The following is an 18,466-nucleotide window of genomic DNA, read 5'->3' as shown; positions in this document are numbered from 1 at the left end:
CTCTCAGAATGACTTTGGATGTAGCATCCCTATTTTTTAACTCTGCCCCATAAGGATGTCTTTTTGGATTGAATTCAGAATCCTTTATTCATGTTGAATTACACTTATGCAAATAGTGCTATCGACTGTAATGGACTACAGTTATAAGTACTGCTCACCTGGAGAATGGAACAAAGACTTAAAGCTTTTATGATTGCTCTTTTTTACTGGGTTGATTAACAACCCTTCCGTCCCATGCTATGGTATTTTATCTAGTTGGCTTATTTCCAGTTTATTTTTAATTTTATGTGGCACAAAATTGATTGCCTCATCGAAATTAAAATATTCTTATCCAGCAGCTTCCTCTTCATCTGCAAGACCAGCAGCTGCATCAAATACGGCTCTTGAATGTGTCTGGATGGACTTACTTTTAACAAATGCAAGAGGGTTGTTGGTTAGACTTTTCCCTCAAATCATTAGTAAGTCCCTTCATATGGTTTAATGTCTGAAAACTACTGGCCAGTAGTTTTCAAATCCTTTCTTCTGAAAGATACAGAGCAATTTATTCATCATTTTAAAGGTTATATTAGTTTTGTCCTTCTAATACTTCTGCGGTTTAAGAGAGTTCCTATTCTAGTTCTTTTAAAACACTCACTTAAACCTCTGTACAACTGGCAATTCTTGTAGATTTATTTTAACTTACAGCCTTAATTATATATGGCTCATAAGAACGAAGGCCAAGAAAAAGCTGCTTTGGCCATTGAGTCCATTCCCTTGTGTTCATAGATGGTGATTTATCCAATGGGTCCCAAAATTGTCTGCTCCTACCCCTCTTACACAAAACAGCTGCAAAGCATCCTATGAAAACAAAATTGAAACACCCTATGACATACCAAAGGTAAAAAGCAGGGGAAAACCTACCTACCATATTTTTATTGCAAGGAATTTACCTGCTTGCCTCTAATGTGTTCATTACTTAGATCCTTCCTGTTAAACCCTGTGCAAAACTAACTATTTCAGATTTCAGCTACCTCAGAACTCTCCCTAACTTGCTCACATACCCTGATTTTGGCGTAACCCTGTTCACACTGCTAGTAAATTTCTGTTTTTGAATGCACTTTTAGAACTGTATTTCTTTACGTCCTTGTACTAATTCTCAGAATTGCTGAGTGTCACCCCTATTTTACAACATGGTTGCATTCTTTGAACATTAGCTTAAAGTGGTGGTCACCAAAAAATGTAGCTTTCCTATAGTCAATTTATTATGAAACCACAGTACTATTCTTAGACCAGCACATTAGGCCTGTGTGTCAGCAGCGATCCGATCTGGCTTTGGATCCCGCCACTTCAGATGGCCGTGATCTGATCCAGAGCTCCAGACTGGGTTTCCACCTTGATCTGGCTGAAACGGCTCCGAAGCTTCGGAGCCGCCTCCAAGATCCAGCCATAGAGTATAATGGGGAATCAATGAAATATCTATAACTTTGTTGTTTTTGTCCAATTTGGATGAAACTTGCAAGGATAATAGCCTCTGCTGAGAGCATGAAACCTGCCAAGTTTCATGAAGATCGGTGCAGGGGTTGCGGGGAACTGTACCCCAAATTCTTGAAAGCCAAACTCATGTCACGACTGTGTGTTACTCCACACCAGGGTCAAAACTGCAGGGGTGGTAGCTCTTACTGAGGCCACACAACCTGCTGAGTTTCAAGCACATAGGTGCACAGGTTTGGGGGGAACTGCACCTCAAGCTGCGGACAAGCTAAACTCGTGCCATGGGTGACACTGAGTGTGGTAGGCACAGTGGGGTGACAGCTGCAGGGATGGTAGCCCCTGCTGTGATGCCTGCCAGCTGTTGAGGAGATTGATGCAGGGGGGTGCTGGGGCGCTGCACAGCTAGCTGCTGACAGGCAAAACTCCTGCAAAGACTGTCTCTGTCTTGGGGCAGTCGATTATCTGTATTTATTCTTTCCTCTCCTTAGCCTGGTTTTGTAGGTGCTAATTGATGCTCGTTAAGTCATTATGTAGTAGTTAGGTCCTGTGTATTGAGCTGGTCCCTGAGTCCCTGGTCCCTGAGTGAATCATGATTCATAGATTCATAGACACTAGGGTCGGATGGGACCTCGGAAGATCATCGAGTCCAGCCCCCCGCCCAAAGGGCAGGAAGTCAGCTGTGGTCATAGGATCCCAGCAAGATGAGCATCCAGTTTCATCTTGAAGGTGTTCAATGTAGGCGCTTGAACCACCTCCGGTGGCAGGCTGTTCCAGACCTTGGGGGCTCAGACAGTAAAGAAATTCTTCCTTATGGCCAGCCTGAAATGATCTTGTAGTAGTTTGTGACCATTCGACCTCGTCATCCCTTGGGGCGCTCTGGTGAACAAACGTTCCCCCAGATACTGGTGGTCACCCCGATAAACTTGTAGGTGGCCATCAGATCACCCCTGAGCCTGCGCCTTTCCAGGCTAAAGAGCCCCAGGGCTCTCAGCCTGTCATCGTAGGGTCTGCTTCCCTGTCCTCTGATCATGCGCGTGGCTCTTCTCTGGACTCTCTCAAGCTTCTCCACATCCTTTTTGAATTGTGGAGCCCAAAACTGGACGCAGAACTCCAGCTGCGGCCTCACTAAGGCTGAGTACAGGGGGAGAATGACGTCCCGGGATTTGCTTGAGAAGCATCTATGGATGCAAGCCAGCGTTTTGGTCGCTTTACTAGCCGCAGCATCGCATTGCAGGCTCATGTTCATCTTGTGGTCAATGATGACCCCCAAGTCTCTTTCTTCCATAGTGCTAGCCAACATAGCACTGCCGAGCCTATAAGGATGCTGCGGGTTTTTTTTCCCAAGGTGGAGAACGTTGCATTTATCGGCGTTGAACACCATCAGATTCTCGTCCGCCCACTTGCTGAGCCTGTCCAGGTCAGCCTGGATCACCCGCCTGTCTTCTGGTGTGGATGCTTTGCCCCAAAGTTTGGTGTCATCTGTGAACTTGGCCAGTCCGCTTCTGACTCCAGTGTCCACATCATTAATGAAGATGTTGAACAGTATGGGTCCAAGGACAGAGCCCTGGGGGACCCCACTGGTCACAGGACACCACGATGAGTGACTTCCATCAATTACTACCCTCTGGGTCCGACTCCGGAGCCAATTTTCCAGCCAGTGGATCATGGAGGACCCAAGGCGACAACTGGCCAGTTTCTCCAAGAGGCGATCATGGGACACCAGATCGAAGGCTTTTTTGAAGTCAAGATATATGACATCAATCTCTTCTCCCTTGTCCAGGTGATAGGTCACCTGGTCGTAGAAGGAAATGAGATTGGTCAAGCAAGACCTACCCGCAACAAACCCGTGCTGGCTATCCCTTAAGATGTTGGCATCGGCCAGTCCATTAAGGATGGCCTCCTTAATAAACTTTTCTAAGATCTTCCCCGGGATAGAAATCAGGCTGATGGGCCTATAGTTAGCCGGATCCACTTTCCTCCCTTTCTTGAAGATAGGCACCACATTGGCCTTCTTCCAGTCTTCGGGCACTACACCAGAGCGCCAAGAGCTTTCAAAGATCCACGCTAGAGGCTGGGCTATGATGCTCGCCAGCTCCTTGAGTACCCTGGGGTGAAGATTGTCAGGGCCGGCTGACTTGAAGGTATCCAGCTTCTCAAGATGTTCCTTCACGAAGTCAGCATTAATGGAGGGCAGGGGATCACCCTCACCCGGACTTCCCGGCCCTGTAGCGGGCACGGGCGTCCCATGGGGCTGATGAAAGACTGACGCAAAGTACCTATTTAATAGGTTGGCTTTTTCCTGGGCGTCAGTTGTCAGTTGACCCACCTGGTTCAGCAGGGGTCCAACGTTGCCCCTGCTTTTCCTCTGGCTCCCCACATATCTGAAAAAGGACTTTTTATTGTCCTTGATGCTCAAAGCTAGCTGGAGTTCAGCTGGATTGATTGATTGGTAACTGGTAACACAGCAGATTAGCAGCCAGGCCTGCAGTAGTGTCTCCCCTCCCCGCCCCAAGACAGACACAGTCAGTCCCACAAGCACCCATGGCACGAGTTTTGCTTGTTTGCAGCTTGAGAGGCAGTCTCCCCCAAACCCCTGCACCAATCTTCTTGAAACTTGGCAAACTTTGTGGCCTCAGTAAGAGCTACCACCCCTGCAGTTTTCAGCCCACTATGTTGTAACACATAGACATGACATGAGTTTTGCTTTCAGGAATTTGGGGTGCTGTTCCCCCCAAGCCCCTGCACTGAACTTCCTGAAGCCTGGCAGACTTCCTTCTCTCTGCAGAGTCTACCATCCCTGAAAATTTCATCCAAATTGGACAAAAAACAACAACGTTATAGATATTTTATTTTCTTAGACAGTGTTCATAAAGGTTTCTATACTGAGCACACACAATTTATTGACTACTGCAGCTCTAAGATCAGCTGGAAACTTTCCCCCTTCTGGCATGCTATTCTGAAAACTGATTTCTGTGGGTGAGCTGCTGATGTGGCTTTAACAAGAGGGTATTCTTTATTCCATACTAGAAGGAGAATTTGTTCCATGGCACTATTGAAGAAGATGAATCATGTATCCCATCCTCATTTTGATAAGATTCAGGAAATTAGGACACATGTGGATAAGCGGAAGGTGTGGCACATGCCAGTTACTCATGTTCTGGCTTCCATCCACAGGCTTACATGCCAATTGTGTGCTAGAAAGATGCCTGTCAGTCATTTTTTTTCACCTGTGGTTTCAGCCTTAGAACACAATCACATCTGTACTGAACTCAGCAGGAGTTTTGCAACTGACTTCAGTATTGGCAGGACTGGGTCCAAGATAGTTTCACAGTTGGTAGGGTTGGAAGGGACCTGAGCAGATCATCAAGTCTGACCCCCTGCCATGGCAGGAAAAAGTATTGGGGTCAAGCGACCCCAGCAAGGTGTTCGCCTAACCTCCTCTTAAAGACCCCCAGGGTAGGAGTCAGCACCACTTCTCTTGGAAGTTGGTTCCAGATCCTAGCCGCCCTAACAGTGAAGTAGTGTCTCTTGATATCTAGTCTGAATCTACCCTCTGCCAGCTTGTGACCGTTATTTCTAGTCATTCCTGGTAGTGCTCGGGGAAACTGGGACTCCCACAATGCCTGCTGGTCCCCTCTGACTAGTTTGTAACAGGCCACTAGATCCCCCCTCAGCCTTCTCTTGTGGAGGTTGAACAGGTTCATGTCCCTTAGCCTCTCCTTGTAGGGCCTGCCCTGCTGCCCCCTGATCATGCAAGTGGCCCTCCTCTGAACCCTTTCAATGCTGTCCACATCCCTCCTGAAGTGCGGCGCCCAGAACTGGACGCAGTACTCCAACTGCGGCCTGACCAGTGCCACATAGAGGGGGAGGATCACCTCCTTGGACCTGCTCGAGATGCACCTGTGGATGCATGACAAGGTGTGGTTGGCCTTCCTGACCCCGTCCCCACACTGTCAGCCCATGTTCATGTTGGCATCAATAATGACTCCAAGATCCTTTTCTGCCTGCACTGACAAGAAGGGAGTTCCCCAGCGTGTAGGTATGCTGCTGGTTCTTCCCCCCCAGGTGCAGCACCTTGCACTTGTCAGTGTTGAAACCCATCCTGTTCTCATCTGCCCACCCCTGTAACCTGTCTAGGTCCGATTGCAGCCTATTCTTCCCTTCTAGTGTGCCCACATCCCCCCACATCTTAGTGTCATCAGCAAATTTGAATAGGGTGCTTTTTACCCCCTCGTCCAAGTCACTGATGAAGATGTTGAACAGCGCGGGTCCAAGGACTGAGCCCTGGGGGACCCCACTGCCCACATCCCTCCAGGTCGAAAATGACCCATCCACCACCACTCTCTGGGTGCAGCCCTCCAGCCAGTTAGTGACCCATTTGACTGTGTAGGTGTCGACGCCACAGTCCCCTAGTTTTTTAATGAGAATGGGGTGAGAGACAGTGTCGAAGGCCTTCCTGAAGTCCAGAAAGACTGCGTCCACTGCTACACCTGCGTCTAAGGATTTTGTGACCTGGTCATAGAAGGCCACCAGGTTGGTCTGACAGGACCTGCCTCTAATGAACCCATGTTGGTTGCCCCTAAGCATAATCTCCCCTGCTGGCCCCTCGTGGACATGCGCCAGGATAATTCTCTCAAAAAGCTTACCCAGGCTCGAGGTAAGACTAACTGGCCTATAGTTTCCTGGGTCCTCCTTCCTCCCTTTTTTGAAAATGGGAACCACATTGGCCCTTTTCCAGTCCTCTGGCACCATGCCAGAGCCCCATGAGTGCTCATAAAGCTGTGCCAGGGGTCGCACAGTGACCTCTGCTAATTCCCTCAGCACTCTGGGGTGGAGATCATCAGGACCAGCTGATTTAAATACGTCCAGTCCCTCCAGCAGTTCCCTGACTAGATCCTCACTGACCCTAGGCCTGGGTGTGCCTCCCCTGGGGCCTGAGGGGGTTCCTGCTCAGGAAAATGGAGGCAAAGAAATCATTAAATAGGTTAGCCTTGTTGTCTGGTGCAACAACCAGATTTCCTAGCATGTCTTGCAGAGGCCCCAGATGGCTGACACCAGGCATACTTTAATAGTCAATGGCATATCAGTGGTTAGATCATGGCTGCTTCTATGTGAATACAGTCAGGGAACTGTTGCCATCAGTGGTGCTAAGGACTAGCATAGACGGGTCATGCCCCACTCTTCTTCTTTGCCATCTGGGAAAAGCACATGCTGCACATTGTAATTGAGTGGAGTGTGGCCAATCAGGGTAGTTCGCCTGTGTTGAAGGGCACAAGCCAGGAACACAAGAGCCAGGCATTCAGACTCTAGGGGTTTAGGCAGGGATGCAAGCAGTAAAGCAGGCAGTAGGAACTAGGCTAGGGGTACCGAGGCACAGCAAGGCAGGGGCCCAAGCATGTGGGCCTTTCTTACTCCAGCCCTTGGGGAAGACTCAGCCTAGTCTCTGATCACTTCCAGCTGGGCTTAGACTCATTCATGCATATCCTTGGTTGAAGGGCTTATGTTTATCTTCTGGATGGCAACTTTTTCAGTTAAGGGCTGGATTTTATAAGCTGGTTGTACCAATGAGTTAATATTGGAATATTGTATATTAATATGCTGTAATGTATATAGAACAAGGAAACAAAAGCATTTTCTCCACATTCTCTCATCACAAGGAGAGGTAGCTGATGGAAGAAACGAGTCCCTGAGATGCACATAAATCAAGGCATTTCAGGAGGGAACCAGAACCATCCACGTGGAAACCCTCTTACTCTGAACTGATCCTGAGTTCCTTGCTCTACTTCCTCAGGCCCACTGTGTTGCCAGCTATTATCATTGAAGAAGCTCTGAAGTACATAGGGACTCTTCAAAATATACTAATTTTCCTCAAAATTATTTCTTGGGCATGAGAGGACAAGGAAAATGGTGTTTTCTTCTCTTAATGTCCCTATTTCCTGGGCCTACACACTCTCTGCCACTGCCCCTGTCCCAGGCCTTCTATGGAGCCTAGAGATAGAGAAAGGACCTTTTCCCCAGCTCGAAAGAGCACTGGCTGACGTACAATGATTTGTTCTTAGAGAGCCTGAAATGCAAATAAAATCTTACCATCCAAGTAGTTACAAAAAGGTTGCCAAGTCTTCTAATATGAATTAAACAAACACTTTCCTACTGTTTCTTCATACCGTGTGTTTTAAAAATATGTAGATGTCTTACCCTACTACCAAGGCATGTGGGCATTGAATTAGTTCAAATGTTGTCACAGATGACATATTTCAGGGTTATGAGCGCAATAAACTTGGCATTGTAAACACAACCCTTCAAAAATCATGAGTCAGGCTCCAAAAGTCATGAGCTTATTTAAAAATAAAAAGGGAACTGTTTAGCTGCCTCTGGGTTTTGAGCCTTGATGGTTCACATTTTCCAACTTTTTTCTACAGCCATGAAGGCTAGAAATGATTTCTCACATGAAAGCTCAGAATTGTACATAGTCACATGACTCTGGAAGCTGGAGCCATAAGAAAAAGATCAAATATTGTGAAATTTATGATAAAAATAATTATGGAGTGATAATTTCAAACCTTTCTAAAGCAGAGGTGCTCAACCCCTGGCTTGCAGGACAAATGTGGCCCATGGAGCCATAGGTATTCACCCCACGGAGCTCACCACAGATCGGGAAATTTGGCAGCAGGGGAGCAGTGGCAATAAATATGGCTACTCACTCCCATGCCAAATTCCCAAGCCCCATGCAGCAGGGTCCTGCACCCCCATGGCTGGATGAGGCCAGGTCATGCCCTCCCCCCAGCCTGGATGGGGCTGAACTATGCCCCCGTTCTGCCCTGGGGCCGGGCTGGGGTCAGCTCAAGCCCGCTTCCCCCTGTGGGGCCAAGTCAAACCCTCTTCCCTTGTGGGGCTGGTTTGGAGCTGGGCCATGCCCCTTTCCCCTTCAGGCTGGGCCATGCCCCATCCCCCCTGGGGCCAGGTTAAGGCTGCGCCACTCTCCTTTTCCCTGTGGGGCTGAGCCATGCCCTCTCCCTCCCCTGCACAGAGCCAGGTTGGAGCCAGGATGCCTCTGGAGCTAGGGCAGCCTGGGCACTGCCTATCTGGTCTACTGGCCAAAAAGTTTGAGCCCCACTGTTCTAAGGTATTTCTAGGCCATCCAGTTCTGTGATAGCTAAGAAGCATCAGTATTCAAGACTGAGAAAGCTTTTAAAGAATTTACTTTTGGTTTTAGTATCGGTAAATAGGCTTTCACAGTGCGACTAAGGTTTTTTCTGGTTACAAAGATCACTGCTTGTTTGAATGAAAGAGGGAAAGACAGCGACTGTTTAAAGAGTACAAGAAAAACCACAAATGTGGAGGGACAGGGTATTCACATCCTCCTGCATTTGCTCTGAAATTGTGTAAAATTCCTAGTTAAGTCAAAGGGAGTTCTTTGTACACACTCAAGGGAAGTATGTGGCTCTAAAGGAAGCCCGATTTAGCAATAAATTGGCTGTCCCACCATGTGGAAGTACCTATATTAATATGTAGTTGTTGTCAGCCAAATTCCTGAATTCTAATTAGGACTTCTTTTCAGTGTCATGGACCAAACCCAGGTTATTTTTATAGTGAAACCTGAAGCTGAATTAATTTCTCTGTGTGTGTGTCTCGGGCTGAATATTAGCAGGCATTTTTAGAAAACTTCTGGCTGATCTGGAGGAAGAGCATGCTGAGGTGGGAGCTCACACAAATAGTGTGACTTGCATTCCACAGCCATAATGGACCAGTCTGCTGGCCAGGGTGGGGAGCTGGAGATGACTTGACACAACTGGGTTTCCGGGAAATCACCTGTATCTGGTGCTTGTATCCTGTATTGCCCTAATGCAAGATTAAGTACAGTCTGTCCTCAATTACCTCATTTTCAATTTCTAGGTACTCAAATTGCACATGTGAAAATACTCTAGGTCTGATTCCCTTCTGTGGCTTGCTACGCTGGCATTGGGCCAGTAACACTAGTGTAGCTGTACCAGTGCAATCTCTCAGCATAAACCCACTTGCACCAATATGGTTTACCTCAGTTTCAAACCGGGCTGAGTCAATTTTTACTCTGATGCAGGACATGGATGCCAGAAGTTTGAACTAGGTTGTTGGTTGTAACCGTGCTCATCTAGACCAACTGAATTGTTGGAAAAAAAATTCTTAGCAAGCTTTTGGGTACAGGCACCCTTCTTTAGGTATGGGGAGAGGTTTTACATTTTTTGTCCTGGCATGCACATTAAAGGTGCTTTGGGCCACAGGACATTTGCTTCTGGTGAAAAGGTCGGCGAGGTTCAGTGCCTATTTAAAAGCTAGGATGGGTGGTTCTGAAAAGATCTCTTTAAGAACTGGGGCTTCTTCTCGTATGGGTTGCAATTGTTTGAGGACCTTCTGTATAGGTTCCAGGGAAGGATGGTATGTCAGAACTAAAGGTGTGTGGTTTGTGGGAATTTTCTTTTTGTACTGCAGCAATACTTCACATGGTATCCAGCTGGCTCTTTCAGAAATGTGACCTGTCTGTCTGGAGGAGTGTTCTTGTTGAGTGAAAGCCCTTTTGAGATTTGTGAGATGACAATCATAGGTGTTCTCCTTAGTGCAAATTTGGTGGTATTGGAGGGTTTGGCAGTATATTACAGCTTTCTTGGTCTGTTTAGGGTGATTGCTGGTTCTGTGTAAATAATATGTATGTTGGTCCATAAGTTTCTTATATATGATGGTTTGTATTATTAAATTTGTGATGGAAATCAATCAGAGATTCCAGGTTTTTGGTCCAAATGATGATATCATCTATATATCTTGGGTATAGCATGGGTTTGATGGTACAGTTCTTGATTAATTCTTCTTCCAGTTGGCGCATCAAAAGATTGTCATATTGTAGGGCCATTTTGGTGCCCATATTTGAACTGTTTGAATTTATGCAGCTATGTCAGTGTTACTATTCCCATTCAGCCAGCCTCACTGTAAGAAAGGCCTGCCTGTGATTGGAATTCTAGTAAGGGAAACAGGACCAAAGTCTGCATTTGTTTAATCTCAGACCTGGATGTGGGTTTTTTGAAAGGCTGGGCTTGGACACTTATTATAATTTGAACTGTGGGTGAAGGTTTTCACGGGTCACTTCCGTAATTCCTGGCCCACATATTAGTACAATGTACACACACTGCCTCTTTTCTGTGATTTCTGGAACAGGTCTCATTCCCATGCCAGATGTTCCAGCCTCTGTTTTTTCATGAAAACAAGAACAAGGCTCTAATTCAGCTGAAAGCAACCCCTGCAGCTGCTATTCTGGGAACTCTATGGTCCTCTTGTACTCTGAAGAGGTTAAGTACAGTTCTTAAAGGAAAAATATCCCCATTTCAACAACTTTAGAAGAAGCTTATTAGATATTTCCTACCACTGCCTCCTCCACAATACAGCCCTGGTTTCAACTCTGAGATTTTGAGGAAAAATTGGTGAGGAAAAGGGCTGCTGAGCATGTTCAGAGTCTCCTAGACATCAGATATCAGAATGTGGGAATGACCCACATTCCTCATCTAACCAGGGGTATTGGCTTGTCAAGAACTTTAGACAAGCTAAGGCTTCGTCTTGCATAAGTGACAGGCCTGCTCCCATCTGAGGTCAATTATATAGGGCAATTTATGCCAGCATTAATTCTTTTACTAAGAGAAGTAGATGACAATGGCTGTAAAAATATTTTTCCATGGCTAAGCTGACATCATAGGAGGTAAAAACAGACAGACAAAAAACTAGAGATTACTACAGGCTCAGATATTTAAGTTATAATCTCCACACTATAGACTCCATACCACAGGGACTGAAGAATGGAGGTGGGAGTATGGTTTCATAGTTTCATAGTTGGTAGGGTCAGAAGGGACCTGAACAGATCATCAAGTCTGACCCCCTGCCACAGGCAGGAAAGAGTACTGGGGTCAAACGACCCCGGCAAGGTGTCTATCTAGCCTCTTCTTAAAGACCCCCGGGGTAGAAGCAAGGACCACTTCCCTTGGAAGCTGGTTCCAGATCCTAGCTGCCCTGACTGTGAAGTATTGCCTCCTGATATCCAGCCTGAATCTGCTCTCTGTCAGCTTATGGCCGTTGTTCCTTGTTACTCCCGGTAGTGCTCGGGGGAATAGGGACTCTCCCATTGCCTGCTGGTCTCCCTTGGCCAGTTTATAGACGGCCACCAGATCCCCTCTTAGCCTCCCCTTGTGGAGGCTGAACAGGTTCAGGTCCCGTAGCCTATCCTCATAGGACCTGCCCTGCTGCTCCCTAATCATGCAGGTGGCCCTCCTCTGGGCCCTCTCCATGTTGTCCACATCCCTCCTGAAGTGCGGCACCCAGAACTGGATGCAGTACTCCAACTGCGGCCTGACCAGTGTCGCATAGAGGGGGAGGATCACCTCCTTGGACCTGCTCGTGATGCATCTGTGGATGCATGACAAGGTGAGTTAGCCTTTCTGACTGCATCCCCACACCGGCGGTCCATGTTCACCTTTGAGTCAATAATGACTGCAAGATCCTTTTCTGCCTCTGTGCTGGTGAGAGGGGAGTTCCCCAGTCTGTAGGTATGCTGCTGGTTCTTCCCTCCCAGGTGCAACACCTTGCACTTGTCAGTGTTGAAACCCACCCTGTTCTCATCCGCCCACCCCTGTGACCTGTCCAGATCTGACTGCAGCTTGTCCCTTCCCTCTAGTGTGCCCACCTCCCCCCACATCTTAGCACCTTTTTCAAATTCGCAGATGACACTATTTACCCCCTCGTCCAAGTCACTGATGAAGATGTTGAACAGTGCAGGCCCGAGGACCAAGCCCTGGGGGACCCCATTGCCCACATCCCTCCAGGTCGAAAAAGACCTGTCCACCACCACTCTCTGGGTATGGCCCTCCAGGCAATTGGCAACCCATCTGACCGTGTAGGGATTGACACCACAGTCGCCTAGTTTTTTTAATGAGAATGGGGTGAGAGACAGTGCTGAAGGCTTTTCTAAAGTCTAGAAAGACTACGTCCACCATGATGCCTGCATCCAAGGATTTAGTGACCTGATCATAGAAGGCCACCAGGTTGGTCTGACAGGACCTGCCTCTGATGAACCCATGTTGGTTGCCCCTAAGCATACACTCCCCTGCTGGTCCCTAGCAGATGTGCTCCTGGATAATTTTCTCGAAGAGCTTCCCCAGGACCAAGGTAAGACTAACAGGCGTACAGTTTCCTGGGTTCTCCCTTCTCCCTTTTTTGAAAATGGGGACCACATTGGCCCTCTTCCAGTCCTTTGGCATCTCGCCAGAGCACCAGAAGTGCTCGTAAAGCGGTGCTCGTAAAGCGGTGCTCGTAAAGTTTCCTAAGAGGCATCTCAGAACAAATCCCAGCAGCGGAAAATGGATCTCCCCTGCACACGTCCTCTGCTTTTAGGCAAGCTGGAAAGTAACCTCTACTTTCTGGGCAGCTGTGCGTGGGTGACTTGAAAGGAGTGGGCATGGGATTTGTGACCCACAGGAGGGGGTGAGCTTTTCTGCAGTATTCTGTCACCCACAGTTTTACGTTGCCTATTTATTGTTTCTGTAGGAAAGTGTAGGGGGATATGTAGAGATAAGCTTTTGTTTTGCCTTGCTGTAAAATAGACTGGCCTTTCAAACAACTAGAACACAGGGCCCTCCAGATTTCACCTGGCCCAGAGTGTCAGCTGGATGGAGCCTGCACTAGACTAAATACACAAGAAATGCCTGAGACCTGGTGGAACTGATCTCTTCAAAATACCCAGGCAAAATCAAAAGCTGCAACACAAGCTGAAGCTGAGCAGAAAGTATATGAAATCAGAGAATAAATGCTGTGAAAGTAATAAATGGTGGCAAAGTAATTGTAGTAATGGAAGCATCAGCTGCATCCTGTACTAGGAAGACAAAAATGTTGAATCCATTGTGGATGCTCTGTATGGGAGAGGTTTGCTCCAGAAAAACAGTAAACAGAGGCAGATTGTTTTTTATAGATGTTAAAATATATCGTGTGATTGTTCTTTGTTTCTTGTTTGGCTTGTTGTCATGGTTTTTTAAGTTGGCAGAATTAAAAGAAGAAAGTTAGGATGCTGAAGGTTAGTCACAGTTAGAAGTAGGGATGTGAATGGTTAAATGATTAATAGTTTAACCAGTGAGCCCAGTGATAACTGGTTATAACTTACCAGTTATAGTTTATCACAGAGTGGGGCACAAGCTAGCAGGAAATTGGGGGGGGGGTGGGGGTGGGGGAGGGAGGGAAGCCACATGGTATTCTGGCAGGAACTGGACGGTGGCAGGGCAGATGGGAGAGAGGGAGGGAGGGAGGAATGGAAGCAAGGACTAGTACCTATAGCTAGGCTCCGCAGGCCCTAGTGCAGCTGCTTGCAGCCTCCCTGCCACTGGCCAGGAGTAGCCGGGCTCCAGCAGGTTCCTGCCACCCACCATGGAGCCCAGGTTACTTGTGGCAGGCAGCAGAGAAGTTGCAAGCAGCTGCATTGGGGTCTGCAGACCCTAGGTGTAGGTAAAATTCCCCCCTCTTTCTGCCCCCCTTCTCACCCCTCCCTCCCTCTTTCTGCCTGCCACCTTCCGGTTCCTGCTAGAGCACCACATGGCTTCCCTTCCCCCCTTTCCTTGCTGGACTGTGCTCCCCACCCTGCAGAGCCTAGCTATTAGGCACTCCCTGTTTTCCCTACTCTACCCAGCTCATCACGAGGTATGACCCTGGGGAGCTGCTGAGTCCTTACGCCACCACAGGGTTGTGGAAATGGCCCGCAGATAGCAAGGTTGGACAGAGGTGCCAGAGCAGCTTCACATGAACCAGGACGGGGTTTGCCATACCAATTAATCATTTAATAACTGTAATTACAACAGGTTAAACATATTTTTTTAACTGGTATTTACATCCCTAGTTCAAAGGTGACATACTGGATCTATTCATAAGTCATAGTGTAACAGTATAACTTTAATGATTCCCTCAACAATTTTTCAACAGCTTTACAGTTTTTTGGCACTTTCTGTGATGGGAAGGAAATACCTTTCAAGAGTCCAGTGATTACCCTGAAGCAATATGGCATATGTTGTTTGACAGTAAGAGTGTTTAACAGGACACTTCCCTTAAAGAAGTTGGGATTTTCATAGAAATGAGGCTTCGGCCCTTCAAAACATTATCCCAGTATGACATGTTTGCTATTTTACATACTTAGGCTATTTCATTTTGGGTGATCTTAAGTTATTCTCATTTTGCATTGAATCATTGTTACTCCAGCCCCTATCCAGTAGAATACTTGAGTACCAGCTAAATGTGAAGCACGCAAATAGTCCCAATGACATAAGTGCTTTGCTACATTAGGTAATAGTGCTTGACACCTATGAGGAGCAAGCCCAAACTGAATATTTGTTGATAAAAATGATGCTTTACTGTAAAAACTGAGGGCTTGATCCTGGACCAGGCTAAATTGGCAAAGTTCCAGTTAGATACAGACCTGTGCCCTGTATCTTTCCTACTTGGAAACAGAAATGCCATTCTTCTGTTCTGATGTTCTGTGACTTGCTTAAAATTTCAGAAAATAAAACCATCTGTGTAGTTCAAGTGGTGCATTGATAACATACTGGTAGTTATCTCCTACCTGTACTGCCCAGTGAAGAGCTGTTTTAAAGTCTTTGTCCACCAGAGTTAGATCTGCTCCTTTCTGCAACAGTATTTGCACATGTTGGGGCCGATTATGGAAAGCAGCCCAGTGAAGTGCAGTCATTCCCTGAAAAGCACAATCCAAGAGAGCACAGAATTATCATTCACAGGAAGATTTTGAATTCTAAAACATTCAGTCTGCTTTTTTTTTTTTTTTTGCTAGAAACAAGCTGGATAATTTTCAGAAATGTTTGGAGTACAGTATGTTCTCAGTTATCCAAACCCCTTTGAAAAGCACCTGCTGGAAAGCAGTTTGGATGGCTGATTGTATTTGGGTAAAGGAAACAGTTAAAATGTACTGTGTGAAACCTAAGAATGGAGATAAAATACCGTATAACCTCATAATCCGGATCTTGAAAATCCAGAATTCTCAAAAATCCGGCACTTTTAAAGCTTCCCCTTCTGCTCCCCTGGATGTGGAGGGGGAAGCTTGAATGCGGTGGCTACTGCCGCCATCCACCACCCCGTGCTGCTGGTCTGTGTGAGGCCACTGCTCCAGGACTGGCCTCTGCTCCCCCACCGCCTCCAGACGCAGAGGGAGAAGCTTGCATGCAGCAGCTGCTACCGCCATCCACCACCCCGCTCTACATGCGGTCTCTGCTCTGGGACTGGTCGCCACTACTCCCCCCTGCTCCTCTCCCACCCCTCCACTCCACGATTGGCCACAGTTCCAGTTTAAAAAAAATGGAATTTTCAAATTTCTGGCAGGTGCTCAGTCCCAAGCATGCAGGATTTATGAAGTTATACAGTATTGTATTAAATAAAGCTTACAAGATAAGATTATACCATACAGACATTTACAAGTTACAGTACTGTATCAAACTTCAGAGATACTGTATTCAATGCACTGTAACTGTTTCAAGTCAGTTGCTCTTCAGATAACAGAGGTTTGATAACCAAGGACATTCTGCGAGGGAAATCCCCCTTCTCAGGATTTTAAGGTGGAAGAATTTCAAGCAATTTCTAATTTAATACGATTGTGTCAAAAGAGAAGACAATCAATAAAAAATGCTTAGTATAGGAGACCAATGCAAATATTAAGTGCCTCAGTGTAAGAGGAAGCCTGGGGCTCCTGTTACTTTAAGAGGAAAAAGCAGTAGTAAACAGTTCTTGGAGTGACAAACAAAGGCTGGCTGCAAAGGGATAAGCAGCTAGAGCAGGGGCGGGCAAAATATAGTCCATGGCTGGATTCGGCCCACCAGGCCATTCTATCCAGCCCGTGGGGCCCCTTAAAAATTTAGAAAATTAATATTTATCTGCTCCTGGCTGCCTGTCAAAGATGACAGGGGCCAGGGGCAGTAGGACCCAAGGGAAGCCGGCAGCAGGACCCAGCAGCTTAGCAGCAAGGCCCAAACAGCTCCCCCCCAGCCCCCTTCCTTCCCCTGCCCCCAACCGGAAGCCTCTGCCTACTAGAGGCTTCTGGCCTGGGGCCCTGGGGCTGTTCCTGCCTTCCTCTGCCAGGGAGGGAAACTCAGATAAGAATGGGGGGGGGGGATGGCAGGGGAGGACCATGGGCAATTGCCCCAGTCCTTGGGGCTGGGCTGGTTCCTGCTGAGTCCTTCAGTCATGGCCATGCATCCGGCAGCCACATGGTGCTGGAGTGGCTGGAAAGCAGGGAAATGGCAGCTACAGGAAGGGGCGAATGGCAGTGAGCGGGTACATGGAGTGCAGCATCAGCTGCGTGGGAGTGCAGGGCCCATGCTGGTGTCCCAGGGTGAGCGCCAGCGAGGCCCAGAGCAGGGTAGCAAGAGTCCTGCAGGAACCCTGCCCCACCACCAACATAGCTGGTGCTGGACTCCATGCTCCTGCTGCCCCACTCTGAGCCCCACTGGCCCTGGCCCCAGGGCACCGACACGGGCCCCATGTTCCCGCCCAGCTGTCACCCACTCACTGCCACTCCCCCCACCCACCTGCTTGTAGCTGCCATTTCCCTGCTTTCCTGCCCCCTGCTGGCTACTCCAGCATCACGTGGCTCCCAGCTACATCGGGTTGCTACCCCAATATGTTTCAGCTTCCAGGTCCCTGATTCACCCCAGCAATTTCCCCCAGGACTGGTCAGCCCCAGAGCAGAGGTACCTGTGATGGTGGATGGACACTAGTACCAGTACGCAGCTGTCCTGGACAGCGGATTGCAGGTGACAATCATATTTTGTTTCCTTTTATGACCAACACCTAAAACATCTGCCTCTGCAATCACTGACAGGGTTAGGTCTCTGCGGTCTGAGTCATGAAGCCTACCCTTATAGCGGATATGTAATAGCTCACCTCAAGTTCCCCAAAGGTGTCATGGGTGTTAAAAGAGAAGTGTCCACTGTGGCATTGGTGTGTCCAGATCCCAACTGGATGCAGGGGACCTCAATCATAGTGGGGACTAACTCCAGCCTATTTCAGATCTTGACAGGGTATTATAAGCAGAAGCTGGGAAACGATATTCAGCGACCCTTAAGATGCATGCCCTATGTGCTGTGGCATATCAAAAGATTGAGAACTAGCCACTGAAGAAAGGTGACTCTACTATGGGAGCATTACACTACACTTGTACTGCCCAGGAGTGCATGTCTGCCCAAAGCAGCCAGCTGCTGCATACTAAGTGCCAGTGTCCTGTGGGATTTGGCAATCAAAAGCTGGCAGTGTTGGAACTTGTGTGCTGGTAGGGATCGCTTAAGAGAATGCTGGTCCCCAGTGGTATAATCTTACTCAGGAAAGCAGCACCATGGGAGATCTTGGTGCTGGTAGTCAACCCCTCAGGGCAGAACCTTTTTGTGGAACCTGGGCAAAAAGTGGCGACCTGAAGGGAGTAAATGTGGCCTTGCCACCACTGTGTCCCACTGAAGAGGGGGGGAGTTGGACCCCACCTGGTTTTATTTTGGAGACTCACCGGTGCACCCGAAGTGGAAGGCCCAGTTACAGCAGAAACTAGGCCCAAAGTCTTCTCGCTTCATGAATGGGACATGGGGTTGGCCAAGGGGTAGAGCACCACATACAGCTACAAGATACTAGAGCATTTCATGAATGATAAAGGAAGATTGTGCTTGCCAAAATAGAAGATGTGATGGACAATGCATCTACAAGATTTGATGAACAGTGGAATCATTAAAGAATCAAGAAGCCTGTATGCTTCCCCGATAGTGATTGTGAGACAGAAAACTGGAACAATCAGGATGTGTATAGACTATCATACTTTGAACGGTAGGACAATTGCCGATCAATATACTGTGCCACATGTACAAGACGCCCTGGATTGTCTAGTTGGGAGCCAGTGGTTCTCAGTGTTAGATTTACACAGTGGCTATTATCAGATTCTCCTATGGCATAAGGAGAAGGA

General features: G+C 47.6%; 1 protein-coding gene across 1 annotated transcript in view; it reads right to left on the bottom strand.

Moving 5' to 3' along the window:
• Window positions 1-18,466, bottom strand: part of ANKRD55 (ankyrin repeat domain 55) — a 91,693-nt gene that overhangs the window by 31,302 nt on the left and 41,925 nt on the right. Inside the window, exon 6 of the mRNA XM_006274481.4 lies at window positions 15,080-15,208. Within this exon, the coding sequence (XP_006274543.2) occupies window positions 15,080-15,208 (129 nt within the window). The remainder of the gene's footprint in view (window positions 1-15,079; window positions 15,209-18,466) is intronic.

This window comes from Alligator mississippiensis, chromosome 3, assembly GCF_030867095.1.
Source record: "Alligator mississippiensis isolate rAllMis1 chromosome 3, rAllMis1, whole genome shotgun sequence".
Taxonomy (NCBI): Eukaryota; Metazoa; Chordata; order Crocodylia; family Alligatoridae; genus Alligator; species Alligator mississippiensis.
The sequence above is the reverse complement of the archived record's forward strand: the minus strand, read 5'-3'. Positions and strand labels throughout refer to the sequence as shown.